The sequence below is a fragment of the Kogia breviceps genome, chromosome 19 (assembly GCF_026419965.1).
Source record: "Kogia breviceps isolate mKogBre1 chromosome 19, mKogBre1 haplotype 1, whole genome shotgun sequence".
NCBI lineage: Eukaryota > Metazoa > Chordata > Mammalia > Artiodactyla > Physeteridae > Kogia > Kogia breviceps.
Window position 1 is genome coordinate 32,132,127 of NC_081328.1, and position 19,560 is coordinate 32,151,686.

A 19,560-nucleotide genomic window follows, 5' to 3' on the forward strand; every position below is an offset into this window, starting at 1 on the left:
CCTTTTAAATGTGCTGCCCTGTGTTTCCAAATTGCCAAGCAGTAGGTAGCCAGACTGGGAATTTGAAAACATATTATGTAAAATGCCGTTATTTTCTTCAATTGTAGCGTGTATTCAGTTCTAGCCTATATTTTGTAATTGATGGGCATCAAGTGGGCTCTGCTTAGGCTGAGTGATTTTTGCAGGGTGAATCTGGATCATTCACAATGCATGTTAAAGAAAGCTAATGAAAATTCTACAGTTCCATCATTATAATAGACTTGATTCAGATGGTCTAATTGTCTTGCTGCCTGCTAAAATCTTAAATAATTCCACATCTGAATGGACGGGGTAGCTGAAGAAACAACGATTGGAGATGAAGAGAGAGCAAAACGTTTTGCAACTCTCTTCATGGAACAGAGGCTTTCAGTGATACTTTTGTCAGTTGCAATACTGAACTATCCATGGGCTTCTTTTTCCTTCTTCCTTTTAAATGATGTTTCTTGAATTGATGCTTCAGTCAGACTGATATGTCTTCCTTATATGGATGTGTGTGTGTGTATGTGTGTGTAGGGAGAGGTAAAGAAAAGAGATGAGAGAGAGGTAGAGATAAGTGACAGGGCAATTCAAATAGGCTTAAATACATACTTACTATTTCTCATCAGTAGAAATATCCTGAGTGATTTTTATAAAACTTTATGACAGTATATTTACAGGTTAATAATCAATTTGAAAATAATGAGGTGGTAGGCTGCTGTTGCAGTTTGTAGTATGACTTATGGGTAGAAAAGAATTATTTTATTTATAGTCAGTCTTCTTTCTTGGACAACATGGTCACAATACTTCTCTGCTTTCATCTTAGTCTGTTTTCTCTTTTGTTTTTGCTTTAGCTCAACAGAATTCACCAAAAATCCATGAAGGCTGGTGGGCATACAAGGAGGTGGTCCAGGGAAGCTTTGTCCCAGGTAAATGCACATTTATTACTTTATTTTTAAGAAAATAATTTGAGTGAAATGTAGTATTATTTCCAGAATTTTGCATTTGCTACATGGCATGGAATGTATTGCAAAAGGAATCATAGTCTGACTTATGTGTTAGATGAGTCCTCCATCAAGAGAAAGTTTATTAAGTGAGTGGTAATTTAACCAAGATTACGTTTTTCCATCTGAGCTTACATCTTATCATCCTTCCATCTACAGGTGGCTGTGTCAGGGAGAGGGCAATGCAAGAGTCGGGGTTGAGGTTCTGTATGCTAAAGTTTGGTTGAGAAAGAGTGATTTTTTAATGTTAATGAAACAGGAAGCCTGGAAACTAGCAATGAGGCTCGCTGGGATGCACACTGTCTCTGATGTCACTTCAGTAGTATTCATGGTCAGGACTTAGCAGATTGGGCCAAATACCAGGCAAAAAGTCATAGGTAAAGTGGATGCTTTCAGCATGGGAGGAGAGAACTGAAGACAGGCTAAAGCCAGAAACATATCATAACTTTAGTTTGGAGGCAAGGTGGAGTGTCGTTGTCTTCCCCCACTACTATTATCCTAATTATAGTCCTCAGTCTTCTGCTGCTTCAAGACTGTAGGGAAAGAGGCAAGAGAAAGAGCATGAATGTTAAAGAGAAGGATGGAAGGGAAGGCAGGTGAGATATTTCAATGTATTTTTAATTGCTTATATGTGAGAGGGTAAGAGATAAAGCTCTCAAAAGGAGTCAATGTGGGATTCCAACTCAGGCACTGAAAACAGAGATCAAGTGTCAGTTGAGGTCTTTGTAGTTAGTGGCAGGTGGGAAGAGTGGTGCCCCCAGGTCAATTGGTTCATTCTTGGATGCTATGTCTTCTTTTCCTGTTCTTCTGTATAGTTCATTATATCAGCTGTGCAGAGCTAAGCAAGTTGCAAAACTTCTTTGAGCATCACTTTTCTCATCTGTATTGTGGGACATAAATACGTACCTTTGAAGCTTTTCAATAAGAGGAAAACAGGCATGGTGAGGGAGAGTGTATGACCCAGGGAAAAGCCAGTTCACTGCCTAATAGTTTCATAAGTTGGTATTATTAACTTGATAAATTTACTATGGTACATTTGTTTCTTGGCCCAGTAGGCATAGAAACTGGGCTTGATTAATTCACCCAGAAATGATCAAGTTTCTAATAATAGTCTTATAATAATTTAATTGACACAGATGTGTTCATATGGTATGATATAGATATATGACATTTTATACTTACAGTTGGGGGCCTCTCTCTCCAATTGATAGAAAGATTGTGTATTTTTTTCCTGAGGTATCTTCTCATATTCAAGACATCCCAGAAATTACATTTATAATATTTTTATGCTTTGTGATTATTAAATTAGAGCAACAAAGGGCATTCTACCAGATTATAAATCTTGCTAAACTAGTAATAGTCTCCATAGTGACTGAAATGCTCATGGATAATACTGAATAAGTTCTGGAAAATTTTGCTTTTCTGCCCCATAGTTTTTTGACTTTTTCCCCTCTGTTGACACATTCTTCCTTTACATGTACTTAAGTCCCTATTTTGAGTTTGTTGTTGCTTCTAAGACAACCACAGGAAAGAAGTTTTATCTTTCCTTTATGTGTTGATTTAAAAGAATTTAAGATTCCCTCATTTCAAGTTTTAAATGAGGTAATATGTATAAAACCGTCTATATGGGAACCAGTAAGGTATGGAGTTATGAGCATGAACTCTGGAGTTGGACAGACCTGGAGCTGAGTCTGGACTCTATGGCTTCCTTATTGTAGAACTGTCAGCAAGTCACCTACCAACTCTCATTCCCCCAGGTTCTTCATCTGTTAGAATGAAGATAAGGACCAAATAATCCTCACAAAGATTAAATTACATAATGTAGGTAAAGTGTCTGGTGCAGCGTGTGAGTCAATAACTGTAATGCTGTTAGTATTACTATCATTATTTTATCATAACAACATAACTGTATATTTGATACTTCTCTGTTTGAGAAAGGAAGAGAACTGTAAATTGAAAAATGTAATCATGCAAGTGAGGGAGGGTCTCTCATGATGCTAGAACATGGAAGGTGCTTAGTAAATGTTCCTTGAATTTGTAAGCTCAAAGTGTCTCCATACAGTGACCACTGGAGAGGAAACTTCATTCTCTAGATTTAACAATACCAAAATTATTTGGCTTCTTGGTAAAGAAGACTGGTATCTGATGATATCACTTCCTAAATTTTCGGGAATTCAAATCTCTTTAAAAAGATAAGAGTCATGAGAATTTGTGAATTAAGTAATTCACAAATTAGGCTCTAACATCTGAGAGACTCCAGATGACCCACTTTATCTGAATTGGTGCTTAGGCCAATGGTCTCTTTTTCTCTCATCATTACTGAATATAAGGTTAAGAATGTTCTTTACTTTGCCCTGGGATTTTTTTCAGATTATCAATGTGTAAAAGAGAAGAGAATCTCTTATGACTAGATTATTTGGACAAGTCCCATGAGCTTTTACTAGAGCGTCCAGAAATAATTATCAGTTGATGTAATAGTTGTGAATCTGTTACCTTAACAAAACTTGTAGTAGATAAAAATACATGATTTCTACAGCAATGGCAAACACAAGGTTGATTTAGCATCAGAATAGCCCAATTTGATCAGTTCAATAGTACTTAAGAAGTAGCCACCTGATACTGAGCACATGTGTGGGACTGTTGATAAAGAGCTAACTGATACATAGGTCTTATACAAGGATAAACCCACAGTCTAAAGAGGAAATAAAGCCATAAACCCATGATTAGTATAAGGACTCTAATAGGGTTTATAAGACATATAAAGCAGGCGATAAAGCATTGGGATTCAGCCTGCCTGGTGTTTAACAGATTTTGTTGCTTAAATCTGTATCTTCATCCAGCATCACCCATAAATACCATCTGCCTTACATACAGAGCACCAATTTTATTTGGGTGTTTACCTCCACATAGTCATGTGCTCAGGGAAGGAGACCTTCCCAGCCCCAGAAGGTTACTCTTGGCTAATATCTAAACCATGGTGATTTCAGCCTCTTTTTTTGACAGTGATTGATTTAGACATCATGATGGATACTTTTATGTATCAACTTGGCTGACCCACAGTACCCAGATATTTGATCAAACATTATTTTAGATGTTTCTGTGAAGATATTTTTAAAATGAGATTAGCACTTATACTGATAGACTCTGAGTAAAGCAGATTACTCTCCACAATGTCAGTGGGCCTCATCCAATCAGTTGTGGGCCTTAAGAGAAAAAAGCTGAGGGAACTTGTGTTTCCAGAAGCTTTTGGCCTTCAGCTGCAACATCAATTGGGCCTCCAGGCTGCTGGCCTACCTTGAAAATTTCAGATTTGTCAGTCTCCATAATCATGTGAGCCAATTCCTTAAAATAAATTTCTCTCTTTGTAGACCCCCCCCTCCCCACACAAACACACACATTCTATTGGTTCTGTTTCTCTGGAACACCCTAATACACTAACAGAGATATGAACATATGATAAATAGTTCTCTCCATTGCTTGTGAGAGGAGTCCACTGAAAACACTTGGGAACAAAAGCCACACTAAAGATGGCAGAACAGAAAGTTGGAAAGAACCAAGATCTTTTATGAGCCACTTGAGTATTGAATTAACCATGGAACTACCTCAGAATTTTTTTTTCTTGAGATAAAAAAACATCTTGTTGTTGGAGCCACTTTGAGTCAGGCTTTCTGTTATTTGCAGACCAAAGAATTCTTCAAGAGTCACATTTCTCAGTACAGAGGAGAAGGAAGGAAGGAAGTCTTGGGTCTTGACAATCTTCAGGATTATCCAAAGTGGATAAGGAGAAGAATGTGAGGATTATCAGGATAAACAGCACTGGCAAAGAGGAGTGAAAATTCACTGTGGGTTTGGGGAGTGCTGGGTACCTCTGAGTCTCTAAAAGGCAGGGTACACAATAAGATGTGATGAATGAGGAGACCAGCAAGGTCATCAGGGGCCATGCTGTTAAGTTCTTTGTGTTCCATGTTCAAGAGCTTAGGCACAGTTTTTTTTTGTTGTTGTTGTTTTGTTTTGTTTATTAAATAGAGGGATTATAAGACATTTTTAAGCTCTGGAGTGACACAATCAAATGTAAATTTTTAAAAGCCAGCTATGAGCGAAATGGCCATGGACATGAAAAAATTACACATATTTACAGTGCAGCTACTGATGAAAAAGACCAGAAGACTAGCATAAAAGATATACAACTAAAGGTGTAAAGAAGGAACCACAACAGGACAGGTAAAAGGGACAGAGAAGCAGTATAGTCAAGACACATACACCCAGGTGGGCCATCCACAAATGGGAGGATAATTATAGTTGCAAGGAGCATGGGATCCAAGCCCCACACTGGGCTCCCCAGCCTGGGGGATCTGCACCATGAAGATGAGCCCCCAGAATGTTTGGCTTTGAAAGCCATCAGGGCTTACTTTTGGGAGAGTCAGAGGGCTGTGGGAAATAGAGACTCCACTCTTAAAAGGCCCACACAAAATCTCACACGCTTCAGGACCCAGGAAACAAGCAGTAATTTGAAAGGATTCTGGGTCAGACCCACTTGCTGATCTTGGAGAGTCTCCTGGAGAGACAGAGGATAACTGGAGCTCACCCTGGGAATATAGACACTGGTGACAATCATTTTGGGGATCTTGTTCTACCACAGTTATACTGATTCTGGCCAGCACTATTTTGAAGTCCTCTCTGTAACTTATTAGTGCTGGCACTGGCCTCACCCACCAACAGGGTGGCTGCCTTAAAACCCCCTGAGCCCACAGCCATTCCAGAACCCAGCTTTTACATCAGAGGGCCCGGGACCCAGCATAATTAGCTTCAGGACCAGCCTCACCAACCAGTGGGCAGGCACCACCTCTGAGATCCCCAGGGCCCTGCAGCAAGAGACCCTGGGATCTGGATCCACCCACTAGCCCCAGGAATTGCTGGAGCTTTGAAACCAGCCACTTTGTGACCCAGCCCTGCCCACCAGTGACTGGTAGCCTCGTCACAAGGCAGTGCTGGCAACCGACACACTCAGCCCATATAGGGGCACACTAGAGTATATAGCTCTGTTGACCAGAGGTGAGTGTGCTGCTGGGATACCTAGGACATCTCCCACAAAAAAGCCACTTCTCCACAATTGAGAAATGTAAACAACCTTCCAAATGCATAGAAATATAAAGAGCAAATTAAGAAAAATTAGGCAACAGAGGAATATGTTCCAAGTGAAAGAACAAAATAAAACCACAGAAAAACTAAGTGAAGTGGAGATAAGCAATCTACCCAATAAAGAGTTCAAAGTAATGATCATAAAGATGTTCAAAGAACTTGAGAGAAGATTGGACAAACAGAGTGAGAAGTTAAACATTTTAACAAAGAGTTAAAAAATGTAAAGAAGAGCCAGACAGAGCTAAAACATACAATATCTGAAGTAAAAAGTACACTAGAAGGAACCAACAGTAGATTAGATGATACAGAGGAACAATTCAGTGCATTGGAAGACAGAGAAGTGGAAATAACTGAAGCTGAACAAAAAGATAAAAAAGAATGAAAAGAAATGAGGACAATTTAAAAGACCTTGGAAACAACATCAAGTGTACTGACATTCACATTATAGGAATCTCAGAAGGAAAAGAGAGAGAGAAAGGGACAGAGAACATATTTGAAGACATAAGAGCTGAAAATTTCTCTAACCTGGGAAAGGAAACAGACATCAAGGTCCAGGAAGCACATGGAGTCCCAAACAAGATCAACTCAAAGGGGACTACATCAAGACACATTGTAATTAAAATGGAAAAAATTAAAGATAAAGAGAGAATAATAAAAGTGGCAAGGGAAAAGCAACAAGTTACATACAAGGGAACACCCATAAGGCTATCAGCTGACTTTTCTGCAGGTCAGAATTGAGCAGCACAATATATTTAAAGTGATGAAAGGAAACCTGCAACCAGGATGGTGGAAGAGGGGCAGGGCAGACGGATGAGCACATATATGTCTGAAGGAAAAGCAGTGGATGGAAGATTCTCTGGTATGTAAAGCATCCTGTGAGTTAAATTTTGGAGGCATTGGAATGAGTTGTTTCAAACATATACTTAGTGTGAGGTTACTGTTAGCTGTGCTGTTTATAGGGTAAACCAAGAACAAAGTAGCCATCCCCAGACTTCTGCCTGGTGCAAAGTCTTGCATCTGAAATGTCTACTAATACTCTCATTGGTAAAGGCAAATATATGGTAAATGTAGTAAATAATGATTTTCTACATTATATAGGCACAATGATCAAGGGATCAATCCAAGAAGAAGATGAAACAATTAGAAATATATATGGTCCCAACATAGAAACATCTAAATACATAAAGCAAATATTAACAGACATATAGTGAGAAATTGGCAGTAACACAATAATATTGGGGACTTTAATACTTCACTTACATCAATGGACAGACCATTGAGATAGAAAATCATTAGGGAAACACTGACCTTAAATGACACATTAGATCAAATGAATTTAGTAGATGTGTATAGAACATTCCATCCAAAGCAGCAGAATACATATTCTTTTCAAGTGCACATGGAACAGTCTCCAGGATAGATCACATGCTGGGTGACAAAATAAGTTTAAGTAAATTCAAGAAAATTGAAATCATGTCAAACATTTTTTTTTGATCACAATAATGTGAGACTAGAAATCAACTGCAAGGGAAAAGCAACAAATAGTATGCAAGGGAATCCCCATAACGTTAACAGCTGACCATTCAGCAGAAACTCTGAAAGCCAGAAGGGAGTGGCAGGACATATTTAAAGTGATGAAAGGGAAAAGCCTACAACCAAGTTTACTCTACCCAGAAGGATCTCATTCAGATTTAACAGAGAAATTAAAACCCTTACAGAGAAGCAAAACCTAAGAGAATTCAGCACCACCAAACCAGCTCTACAACAAATTCTAAAGGAACTTTACTAGGTCTGGTGGGTTTTTGCCTTGCTCCTTCATCTGCTGTGTGTTTCTCTGTCTTCTCATTTTACTTAACTTTCTGTGTTTGGGGTCTCCTTTTCACAGGCTGCAGGTTCATAGTTTCCATTGTTTTTGGTGTCTGTCCCCTGTGGCTAAGGTTGGTTCAGTGGGTTGTGTAGGCTTCCTGGTACAGGGGACTAGTGCTGGTGTTCTGGTGGATGAAGCTGGATCTTGTCTTTCTGGTGGGAAGGTCCACGTCTGGTGGTGTGTAGTGCGGTGTCTGTGGACTTATTGTGATTGTAGGCAGCCTGTCTGCTAATTGATGGGGTTGTGTTCCTGTCTTGCTAGTTGTTTGGCATAGGGTGTCCTGCACTGTACCTTGCTGGGCGTTGAGTGGAGCTGGGTCTTGGTGTTGAGATGGAGATCTCTGGGAGATTTTCGCCATTTGATATTAAAAGGAGTTGGGACGTTTCTTGTCAACCAGTGTCCTGAACTTGGCTCTTCCACTTCAGTGGAACAGCCCTGACGCCTGGCTGGTGCACCAAGAGTCTGTCCTCCACACAGCTCAGAATAAAAGGGAGAAAAAAAAGAAAAAGGAAGGAAGGAAGCAAGGAAGGAAGGAAAGAAGGAAGGAAGGAAGGAAGGAAGGAGGTAAAATAAAGTAAAATAAAATAGTTTTTTTTTTTTTTTTTTTTTTTGTGGTACGCGGGCCTCTCACTGCTGTGGCCTCTCCCGCCGTGGAGCACAGGCTCCAGACGCGCAGGCTCAGCGACCACGGCTCACGGGCCCAGCCATTCCGTGGCATGTGGATTCCTCCTGGACCGGGGCACGAACCCGTGTCCCCTGCACTGGCAGGCGGACTCTCAACCACTGCGCCACCAGGGAAGCCCCAAAATAGTTTTTAAAATAAAAAATAAGTATTAAGAAAAAAATTCTTTTTAAGTGATAAAAGAACAAACAAACAACAACAAAAAAATGGAGAGACAGAACCCTAGGACAAATGGTAAAAGCAAAGCTATACAGACAAAATCACACACAGAAGCATACACATACACACTCACAGAAAGAGAAAAAGGGAAAAAATATATTGTTGCTCCCAAAGTCCACCTCCTCAATTTGGAATGATTCATTGTCTATTCAGGTATTCCACAGATGCAGGGTACATCAAGTTGATTGTGGAGATTTAATCCTCTGCTCCTAAGGCTTCTGGGAGAAATTTCCCTTTCTCTTGTTTGTTGGCACAGCTCCCATGGTTCAGCTTTGGATTTGGACCTGCCTCTGCATGTAGGTCGCCTGAGGGCGTCTGTTCTTTGCTCATACAGGATGGGGTTAAAGGAAGAGCTGATTCGGGGGCTCTGGATTACTCAGGCTGGGGGGAGGGAGAGGTATGGATGTGGGGTGAGCCTGCGGCAGCAGAAGCCAGCATAACATTGCACCAGCTTGAGGCGCACCGTGCATTCTCCCAGGGAAGTTGTCCCTGGATCACAGGACCCTGGAAGTGGCAGGTGCACAGGCTCCCAGAAGGGGAGGTGTGGATAGTGACCTATGCTTTCTCACAGGCTTCTTGGTGGCTACGGCAGCAGCCTTAGCATCTCATACCCGTCTCTGGGGTCCGCACTGATAGCCACGGCTCGTGCCCATCTCTGGAGCTCCTTTAAGTGGTGCTCTTAATCCCCTCTCTTTGTGCACCAGGAAACAAAGAGGCAGGAAAAAATCTCTTTTATCTTCGGCAGCTCCAGACATTTTCCCAGACTCCCTACCGGCTAGCTGTGATGCACCAGCCCCCTTCAGGTTGTGTTCACACAACCAACCCCAGTCCTCTCCCTGGGATCTGACCTCCGAAGTCTGAGGCTCAGTTTTCAGCCCCCACCTGCCCTGGCTGGTGAGCAAACAAGCCTCTCAGGCTGGTGAGTGCTGGTCGGCACTGATCCTCTGTGTAGGAATCTCTCTGCTTTGCCCTATGCACCCCCATTGCTATGCTCTCCTCGTGGCTCCAAAGCTCCCTCCCTCTGCCACCTGCAGTCTCTGCCCACGAAGGGGCTTCCTAGTGTTTGGAATCCTTTCCTCCTTCACAGCTCTCTCCCACTGGTGCAAGTCCCTTCCCTATTCTTTTGTCTCTTTTTTTTTTTTTTTTTGCCCTACCCAGGGATGTGGGGAGTTTCTTGCCTTTTGGGGGGTCTGAGGTCTTCTGCCAGCATTCAGGAGGTGTTCTGCAGGAGTTGAGCCACACGTAGATGTGTTTCTGATGTATTTGTGGGGAGAAAGGTGATCTCTGCATGTTACTCTTCCACCATCTTGAAGCTCCTTCCTACCATACTGTTTTGATTACTGTAGCTTTGTAGTATAGTCTGAAGTCAGGGAGCCTGATTCCTTCAGCCCCATTTTTCTTTCTCAAGATTGCTTTGGCCTTAAGGGACTTTGGTGTTTCCACACAAGTTGTGAAAGTTTTTGTTTTACTTCTGTAAAAAATGCGATTGGTAGTTTGATAGGGATTGCATTGAATCTGTAGATTGCTTTGGATAGTATAGTCATTTTCACAATGTTGATTCTTCCAAGCCAAGAATATGGTATAACTCTCCATCTGTTTGTATCATCTTTAATTTCTTTGATCAGTGTCTTATAGTTTTCTGCATACAGGTCTTTTGCCTCCTTAGGTAGGTTTATTCCTAGGTATTTTATTATTTCTGTTGCAGTGTTAAATGGAAGTGTTTCCTTAATTTCTTCTTCAGATTTTTCATCATTAGAGTATAGGAATGCAAGAGATTTCTGTGCATTAGTTTTCTTTCCTGCTGCTTTACCAAATTCATTGATTAGCTCTAGTAGTTTTCTGATAGCATCTTTAGGATTCTCTATGTATACTGTCATGTCATCTGCAAACAGTGACAGTTTTACTTCTCATGTTCCGATTTGGATTCCTTTTATTTCTTTTTCTTCTCTGATTGCTGTGGCTAAAACTTCCAAAACCACATTGAATAATAGTGGTGAGAGTGGGCAGTCTTGTCTTGTTCCTGATCTTAGTGGAAATGGTTTCAGTTTCTCACCATTGAGGAAGATGTTGGCTGTGGGTTTGTCACATATGGCCTTTATTATGTTGAGGTATGTTCCCTCTATACCTACCTCCTGGAGGGTTTTGTTTTTTTTTTAATCATAAATGAGTGTTGAATTTTGTCAAAAGCTTTTTCTGCATTTATTGAGATTATAATATGGTTTTTCTCCTTCTATTTGTTAATATGGTTTATCACATTGATTGATTTGTATATATTGAAGAATCCTTGTATTCCTGGCATAAACCCCACTTGATCATGGTGTATGATCCTTTTAATGTACTGGGTGCATTTTATTTGGTAGTATTTTGTTGATGATTTTGGCATCTATCGTGACATTTGCAATATCAGTGATATTGGCCTGTAGTTTTCTTTTTTTGTGGCATCCTTATGTGGTTTTGGTATCAGGGTGATGGGGGCCTCATAGAATGAGTTTGGGAGTGTTCCTCCCTCTGCTATCTTTTGGAAGAGTTTGAGAGGAGAGGTTTTAGCTCTTCTCTAAATGTTTGATAGAATTCTGTGAAGCCATCCGGTCCTGGGCTTTTGTTTGCTGGAAGATTTTTAATCACAATTTCAATTTCATTGCTTGTGTTTGATCTGTTTTTATTTTCTATTTCTTCCTGGTTCAGCCTCAGAAGTGTTGTGCATTTCTAAGAATTTGTCTGTTTCTTCAAGGTTGTCCATTTTATTGGCATATAGTTGCTTGTAGTAATCTCTCATTATCCTTTGTGTTTCTGCAATGTCAGTTGTTACTTCTCCTTTTCCATTTCTCATTCTATTGATTTGAGTCTTCTCCCTTTTTTTCTTGATGAGTCTGGCTAATGGTTTATCAATTTTCTTTATCTTCTCAAAGAATCAGCATTTAGTTTTATTGATCTTTGCTATCATTTCCTTTATTTCTTTTTCATTCATTTCTGATCTGACCTTTATGATTTTTTTTTTCCTTCTGCTAACTTTGGGTTTTTTGTTCTTTTTTCTCTAATTGCTTTAGGTACAAGGTTAGGTTGTTTATTTGAGATGTTTCCTGTTTCTTAAAGTAGGATTGTATTGCTATGAACTTCCTTCTTAGAACTGCTTTTGCTGCATCCCATAGGTTTTGGGTTGTCGTGTCTCCATTGTCATTTGTTTCTAAGTATTTTTTGATTTCCTCTTTCATTTCTTCAGTGATCACTTCCTTGTTAAGTAGTGTATTGTTTAGCTTCCATGTGTTAGAATTTTTTACAGTTCTTTTCCTGTAATTGATATCTAGTCTCATAGCATTGTGATCGGAAAAGATACTTGATACGATTTCAATTTTCTTAAATTTACCAAGGCTAGATTTGTGACCCAAGATATGATCTATCCTGGAGAATGTTCCATGAACACTTGATAAAAGTGTGTATTCTGTTGTTTTGGGATGGAATGTCTTATAAATATCAATAAAGTCCATCTTGTTTAAAGTATCATTTAAAACTTGTGTTTCCTTATTTATTTTCATTTTGGATGATCTGTCCATTGATGAAAGTGGGGTTTTAAAGTCCCCTACTATGATTGTGTTACTGTCGATTTCCCCTTTTATGGCTGTTAGTATTTGCCTTATGTATTGAGGTGCTCCTATGTTGGGTGCATAAATATTTACAATTGTTATATCTTCTTCATGGATCTATCCCTTGATCATTATGTAGTGTCCTTCTTTGTCTCTTGTAATGGTTTTTTTTTTAAAGTCTATTTTGTCTGATATGAGAATTGCTACTCCAGCTTTCTTCTGGTTTCCATTTGCATGGAATATCTCTTTCCATCCCCTTACTTTCAGTCTGTATGTGTCCCTAGGTCTGAAGTGGGTCTCTTGTCGATAGCATATATACGGGTCTTGTTTTTGTATCCATTCAGCCACTCTGTGTCTTTTGGTGGGAGCATTTAATCCATTTACATTTATGGTAATTATTGATATGTGTGTTCCTATTACCATTTACTTAATTGTTTCGGGGTGGTTAGTGTAGGTCTTTTCCTTCTCTTGTGTTTCTTGCCTAGAGAAGTTTCTTTAGCATTTGTTGTAAAGCTGGTTTGGTGGTGCTGAACTCTCAGCTTTTGCTTGTCTGTAAAGGTTTCAATTTCTCATCAAATCTGAATGAGATCCTTGCTTGGTAGGGTAATCTTGGTTGTAGGTTTTAATCCTTCATCACTTTAAATATGTCCTGCCACTCCCTTCTGGCTTGCAGAGTTTCTGCTGCAAGATCAGCTGTTAACCTTATGAGGATTCCCTTGTGTGTTATTTGTTATTTTTCCCTTGCTGCTTTTAATATGGTTTTTTTTTTGTATTTAATTTTTGAGTTTGATTAATATATGCCTTGGCATGTTTCTCCTTCGATTTATCCTGTATGGGACTCTCTGTGCTTCCTGCACTTGATTAAATATTTCCTGTCCCATATTAGGGAAGTTTTCAACTATCATCTCTTCAAATATTTTCTCAGTCCCTTTCTTTTTCTCTTCTTCTTCTGGGACCCCTATAATTCAAATGTTGGTGTGTTTAATGTTGTCCCAGAGGTCTCTGAGACTGTCCTCAATTCTTTTCATTCTTTTTTCTTTATTCTGCTCTGCAGTAGTTATTTCCACTATTTTATCTTCCAGGTCACTTATCCGTTCTTCTGCTTCAGTTATTCTGCTATTGATCCCTTCTAGGATATTTTAAATTTCATTTATTGTGTTGTTCATCATGGCTTGTTTCCTCTTTATTTCTTCTAGGTCCTTGTTAACTGTTTCTTGCATTTTGTCTATTCTGTTTCCAAGATTTTGGATCATCTTTAGTATCATTATTCTGAATTCTTTTTCAGGTAGACTGCCTATTTTCTCTTCATTTGTTAGGTGTGGTGGGTTTTTATCTTGTTCCTTCATGTTCTGTGTTTTTCTATCTTCTCATTTTGCTTATCTAACTGTGTTTGGGGTCTCCTTTTTGCAGGCTACAGGTTCGTAGTTCCCGTTGTTTTTGGTGTCTGCCCCCAGTGGCTAAAGTTGGTTCAGTGGGTTGTGTAGGTTTCCTGGTGGAGGGGACTAGTGACTGTGCTCTCGTGGATGATGCTGGATCTTGTCTTTCTGGTGGGCAGGTCCACATCTGGTGGTGTGTTTTGGGGTGTCACTGGCCTTACTATGATTTTTGGCAGCCTCTCTGCTAATTGGTGGGGTTGTGTTCCTGTCTTGCTAGTTGTTTGGTGTAGGGTGTCCAGCACTGTAGCTTGCTGGTCGTTGAGTGAAGCTGGGTCTTCGTGTTGAGATGGATATCTTTAGGAGATTTTCACTGTTTGATATTACATGGAGTTGGAGGTCTCTTGTGGACCAGTGTCCTGAAGTTGGCTCTCCCACCTCAGAGTCACAGCACTGACTCTTGGCTGGAGCACCAAGAGCCTTTCATCCACACGGCTCAGAATAAAAGGGAGAAAAGTAGAAAGAAAAAAAAAAGGATAAAATGAAATAAAATAAAGCAAGATAAAATAAAATAAAGTTATTAAAATAAAAAATATTTATTAAGAAAAAAAATTTTTAAGTAAAAGAAAAAGAAGAAAAAAAATGGACAGAATGAATTCTTGGACAAATGGTGAAAGCAAAGCTATACAGACAAAATATCACACAGAAGCATCCACATACACACTCACAAAAAGTGAAAAAGTGGAAAAAATAATATATCTTTCTCTCAAAGTCCACCTTGCATTTTGGGATAATTCATTGTCTATTCAGTTATTCTACCACTGCAGGGTACATCAAGTTGATTATGGAGATTTAATCCGCTGCTCCTGAGGCTGCTGAGAGTAATTTCCCTTTCTCTTCTTTGTTCGCACAGCTCCCGGGGTTCAGCTTCGGACTTGACCCTGCCTCTGCGTGTAGGTTGCCGGAGGGCGTCTGTTCTTCGCTCAGACAGGACTGGGTTAAAGGAGCAGCTGATTCAGGGGCTCTGGCTCACTCAGGCCGGGGAGAGGGAGGGGCACTAAGTGCGGGGCGAGCCAGCAGCTCAGCAGCCGGTATGACGTTGCAGCAGTCTGAGGTGTGCCGTGCGTTCTCCTTGGGAAGTTGTCCCTGGATCACTGGACCCTGGCAGTGGCGGGCTGCACAGGCTCCTGGGAGGGGAGGTGTGGAGAGTGACCTATGCTCGCACACAGGTCTCTTGGTGGTGGCAGCAGCAATCTTAGCGTCTCATGTCCATCTCTGGGGTCTGTGCTGTTTACTGCAGCTCGTGCCCATCTCTGGAGCTCCTTTAAGCAGTGCTCTTAATCCCCTCTCCTCACACACCAGGAAACAAAGAGGGAAGAAATAGTCTCTTGCCTCTTTGGCAGGTCCAGACTTTTTCCCGGACTCCCTCCCAGCTAGCCGTGGTGCACTAACCCCTTCAGGCTGTGTTCACACTGCCAGTCCTCTCCCTGCGATCCGACCAAAGCCCGTGCCTCAGCTCCCAGCCCCTGCCCATCCCTGTGGGTGTGCATACAAGCCCCTCGGGCTGGTGAGCGCCTGTCAGCCCTGATCCTCTGTGTGGGAATCTCTCCACTTTGCCCTCCACACCATGTTACTGTGCTCTCCTCCATGGCTCTGAAGCTTCCCCCCTCTGCCACCCACAGTGTCTGCCCACAAAGAAACTTCCTAGTGTGTGGAAACCTTTCCTCCTTCACAGCTCCCTCCCACTGGTGCAGGTCCTGTCCCTATTCTTTTGTCTCTTTTTATTCTTTTTTCTTTTGCCCTACCCAGGTACGTGGGGAGTTTCTTGCCTTTTGGGAGGTCTGAGGTCTTCTGCCAGTGTTCAGTAGGTGTTCTGTAGGCGTTGTTCCACGTGTAGATGTATTTCTGATGTATCTGTGGGGAGGAAGGTGATCTCCGTGTCTTACTCTTCTGCCTACTTGCCCCCTCCCTGTGTTCCTGTCTTGCTAGTTGTTTGGCATAGGGTGTCCAGGACTGTAGGTTGCTGGCTGTTGAGTGGAGCTGGATCTTAGCGTTGAGATGGAGATCTCTGGGAGCGCTTTCACTGTTTGATATTACATGGTGCTGGGAGGTCTCTGGTGGACAAATGTCCTGAACTCGGCTCTCCCACCTCTGAGGCTCAGGCCTGACACCCACCCAGAGCATCAAGATGCTGTTAGCCACACGGCTCAGAAGAAAAGGGAGAAAAAACAGAAAGAAAGAAAGAAAAAAATAAATAAAATAAAGTTATTAAAATAGAAAAAAATTATTCAAAAGAAAAAAATTAAAAGTAATAAAAAAAGAAAGAGAGAAAGAAAGCAGAGAGCAATGATACTAAAAAACATATCCTCCAATGATAACAAGTGGTAAAAACTATTGTAAAAAAAAAATCAGAATGGACAGTCAGAACCCTAGGGCAAATGGCAAAAGTGAAGCTATGCAGAGAAAATCACACAAAGAAGCATACACATACACACTAACAAAAAGAGAAAAAGGGGAAAAAGTGTACATATATATATATATATAAAGGAAGAGAGCACCAATCAATAAACAAATCTACCAATGATAATAAGCTCTAAATACTAAACTAAGATGAACATAAAAGCAGAGACAAATTAGATGCAGAAAGCAGACCCCAAGTCTACAGTTGCTTCCAAAGTCCACTGCCTCAATTCTGGGATGATTCATTGTGTATTCAGGTATTCCAGTGATGCAGGGTACAACAAATTGATTGTGGAGATTTAATCTGCTGCTCCTGAGGCTGCTGTGAAAATTTCCCTTTCTCTTCTTTGTTCACACAGCTCCTGGGGTTCAGCTTTGGATGTAGCTCTGCCGCTGCATGTAGGTCTCCTGAGGGTGTCTGTTCCCCACCAAGACAGGATGTGGTTAAAGAAGCAGCTGATTACTGGGCTCTGGCTCACTCAGGCTTGGGGGAGGGAGGGGTATGGCATGCGGAGTCAGCCTGCAGTGGCTGAGACTGATATGACGTTGCAACAGCCTGAGGTGGGCCATGTATTCTCCCGGAGAAATTGTCCCTGGATCATGGGACCCTGATAGCAGTGGGCTGCACATTCTCCCAGAAGGGTGGTGTGGATTTTGACCTGTGCTTGCACACAGGCTTCTTCTTGGCTGTAGCAGCATCTTTATTGTTTCATGCCCATCTCTGGGGTCCACACTGATAGCCGTGGCTCGCTTCCATCTCTAGAGCTCGTTTAGGCAGTGCTCTGTATCCCCTCTCTTCATGAACCCTGAAACAATTGTCTCTGGCTTCTTAGGCAGTTCCAGAGTTTTCCCCTGACTCCCTCCTGGCTAACTGTGGCACACTAGCCCCCTTCCGGCTGTGTTCACAAAGCCAACCCCAGTCGTCTCCCTGGGATCTGACCTCTGAAACCCGAGCCTCAGTTCCAGTCCCCCCCTGCCCCAGTGGGTGAGCAGACAAGCCTCTCGGGCTGGTGATTGCTGATCGCCACTGATCCTCTGTGTGGGAGTCTCTCTGCTTTGCCCTGTGTACCCCTGTTGCTGCACTCTCCTCCGTGGCTCTGAAGATCCCCCTTCCCCAACCTTCCCACATCTCCGCCAGTGAGGGGGCTTCCTGGTGTGTGGAAACTTTTCCTCCTTCACAGCTCCCTCCCCGAGGTGCAGGTCCCATCCCTATTCTTTTGTCTCTGTTCTTCCTTTTGCCCCACCTAGGTACGTGTAAATTTTCTTGCTTTTGGGAAGTCTGAGGTCTTCTGCCAGCATTCAGTAGGTGTTCTGTAGCAGTTTTTCCACATGTAGATGTAGTTTTGATGTTTTTGTGGGGAGGAAGGTCATCTCCATCTCTTACTCCTCCACCATCTTTTAGGTGCCCCCCAATGCTTCTTATGCTTCCCAGCATTCATAGACACCATATCAGCTATTATCTCATTTCTAGCTCATGTCATTTTCATGTTTTTAATACCCAGAACCTAACACAGCACCTAAGATATGGTTAGAACTTCATACACACTTTCAGAACAAATACCAGTTCCCTCGCTTACTAGCTTTATAACCTCATGTAGGTCATTGAATCAATATGTCTTGCATTAATCTCCTCATGTATAAAATAAAGAAGTTGAATCATAACGGTGGTTCACCAAGTGTAGTCCCTGGACCAGCAGCATCAGCACCACCTGGCAACTTGTTGGAAATGCAAATTCTCAGGCTCCCAGACCTACTGAATCACAATCTCTGGGAGTGGGGCCCTGAAACCTGTGTTTATAGTAAACCCTCTAGGTGATTCTGATGCATGGTATCATTTAAAAACTGCTAGACTGGGGTTGTAAAACTGTGGCCTGAGGACCCACAGGCCAAGTCCCACCCAAGGCTTGTTTTTGTACAGAAAAGCTCTGCCAATCTCTACATTAAATGATATGATCACTGAGGTGCCTTCCAGTTCTATGATTCCTTGGTTATGAGTACAGTGTCTTATCCCTGAATTACAGGGGACTGCCAGTCAGGAGACCTGGGTTCTAGACCATCCTTTTCTACCTTGTTGTAATGTACAATAAGTTATTTATCCTCTCCGAAGCTCAGTTTTCTCATCCTGAAAAATGACATTAGGGTAAGTTTGCTGAGTCAGTCAGACTCCAGTTAGGAAAAGAGAAACCATGCCAGCTATCTCAAACAATAGAAATTTAACATGGGGAATTGGGGTACACAGATGTTTGAAAGCTGAAAGCAGAAAAAGGGAGAGCCAAGGTAAATTGGCAGGAATAAAACCAGAGCAGCTCCCACCCTTAGAACTTGGGGAGCAGAAAGGAAGAGGCCACTAAGAATTTGGGAATTGGAAGGTGAGCCCTGAAGGACTATATCTTAAACCTCTAAGGTGACAGCATTACAAGCTGCTGTTCATACTCCTAAGAAGGTGATTTCTTATGGCTGGTACATGAGAACACACAGCTTTATGGTTTCTTGGATTAATAAAAGTGTATGGCCCAGTAAATGCTTGAAATATCAAGGAAGCTGTGGCCCACCAGATACTAAGACAGAATGGCAGAGTGGGGGGTGTGCAGCTCCATAGCTGGAGACTGCAGTGGGGTGGTATTCCAGTGAGGGGGGTGAGGCCTTGCAGGCCAGGCCTGGGATTGGTGGGAAAAGCTGAAAACTAGAGTCATAATTAGTTTTTGCTGCTGGTACAGTCAAGTTGACAAGTACTGAAGCTGGAAAATGGCCCCTTCTCCCTTCCTCCCAACTTCCAGATTCCCACCAATGCCTTTCACTGGCAGAACCTGACATGAAGACAGCCAGAAAGGAGATAGGATATGCAGCATATAGAGTTTCAGCCCCAGCATCACAGAACAGAGAATAGAAAGGGAAATGGAGGGATTTGGAGCTGAGAGACAGGCAAGTAACAAGCATGGTCAGTCTGATGATCTTCCAGGTCCCTCTGTACTTGAGGAATTGCATTAGATAAGCATATTGGTTACATAGATATGCCATGGATCCACACATGACTTTTTCACCCACTTCAGGTGTTATGGGACATGACCATTCTCTAAGAATGATATTTATCATGACCCCTAATGTCATGGCTCTGAAAGGGCCTGTTTTACTCCTGGACTGTTTTAGGTTGAAAGAAGAATAAAAAGAATGCACTTTTTTTTTGAGCAACAGTTATGTCCCAGACATTGTTTCCCAATAT

The 19,560-nt window shown here is 41.7% G+C and overlaps 1 protein-coding gene across 3 annotated transcripts in view; it reads left to right on the plus strand.

The window, feature by feature from the left end:
- The window catches only part of CA10 (carbonic anhydrase 10), a 658,053-nt gene that overhangs the window by 112,097 nt on the left and 526,396 nt on the right, over positions 1 to 19,560 (plus strand). For all 3 annotated transcript variants that reach the window (XM_067020655.1, XM_059047231.2, XM_067020656.1), the window contains one exon: positions 870 to 944. In XM_067020655.1, the coding sequence (XP_066876756.1) occupies positions 870 to 944 (75 nt within the window). The remainder of the gene's footprint in view (positions 1 to 869; positions 945 to 19,560) is intronic.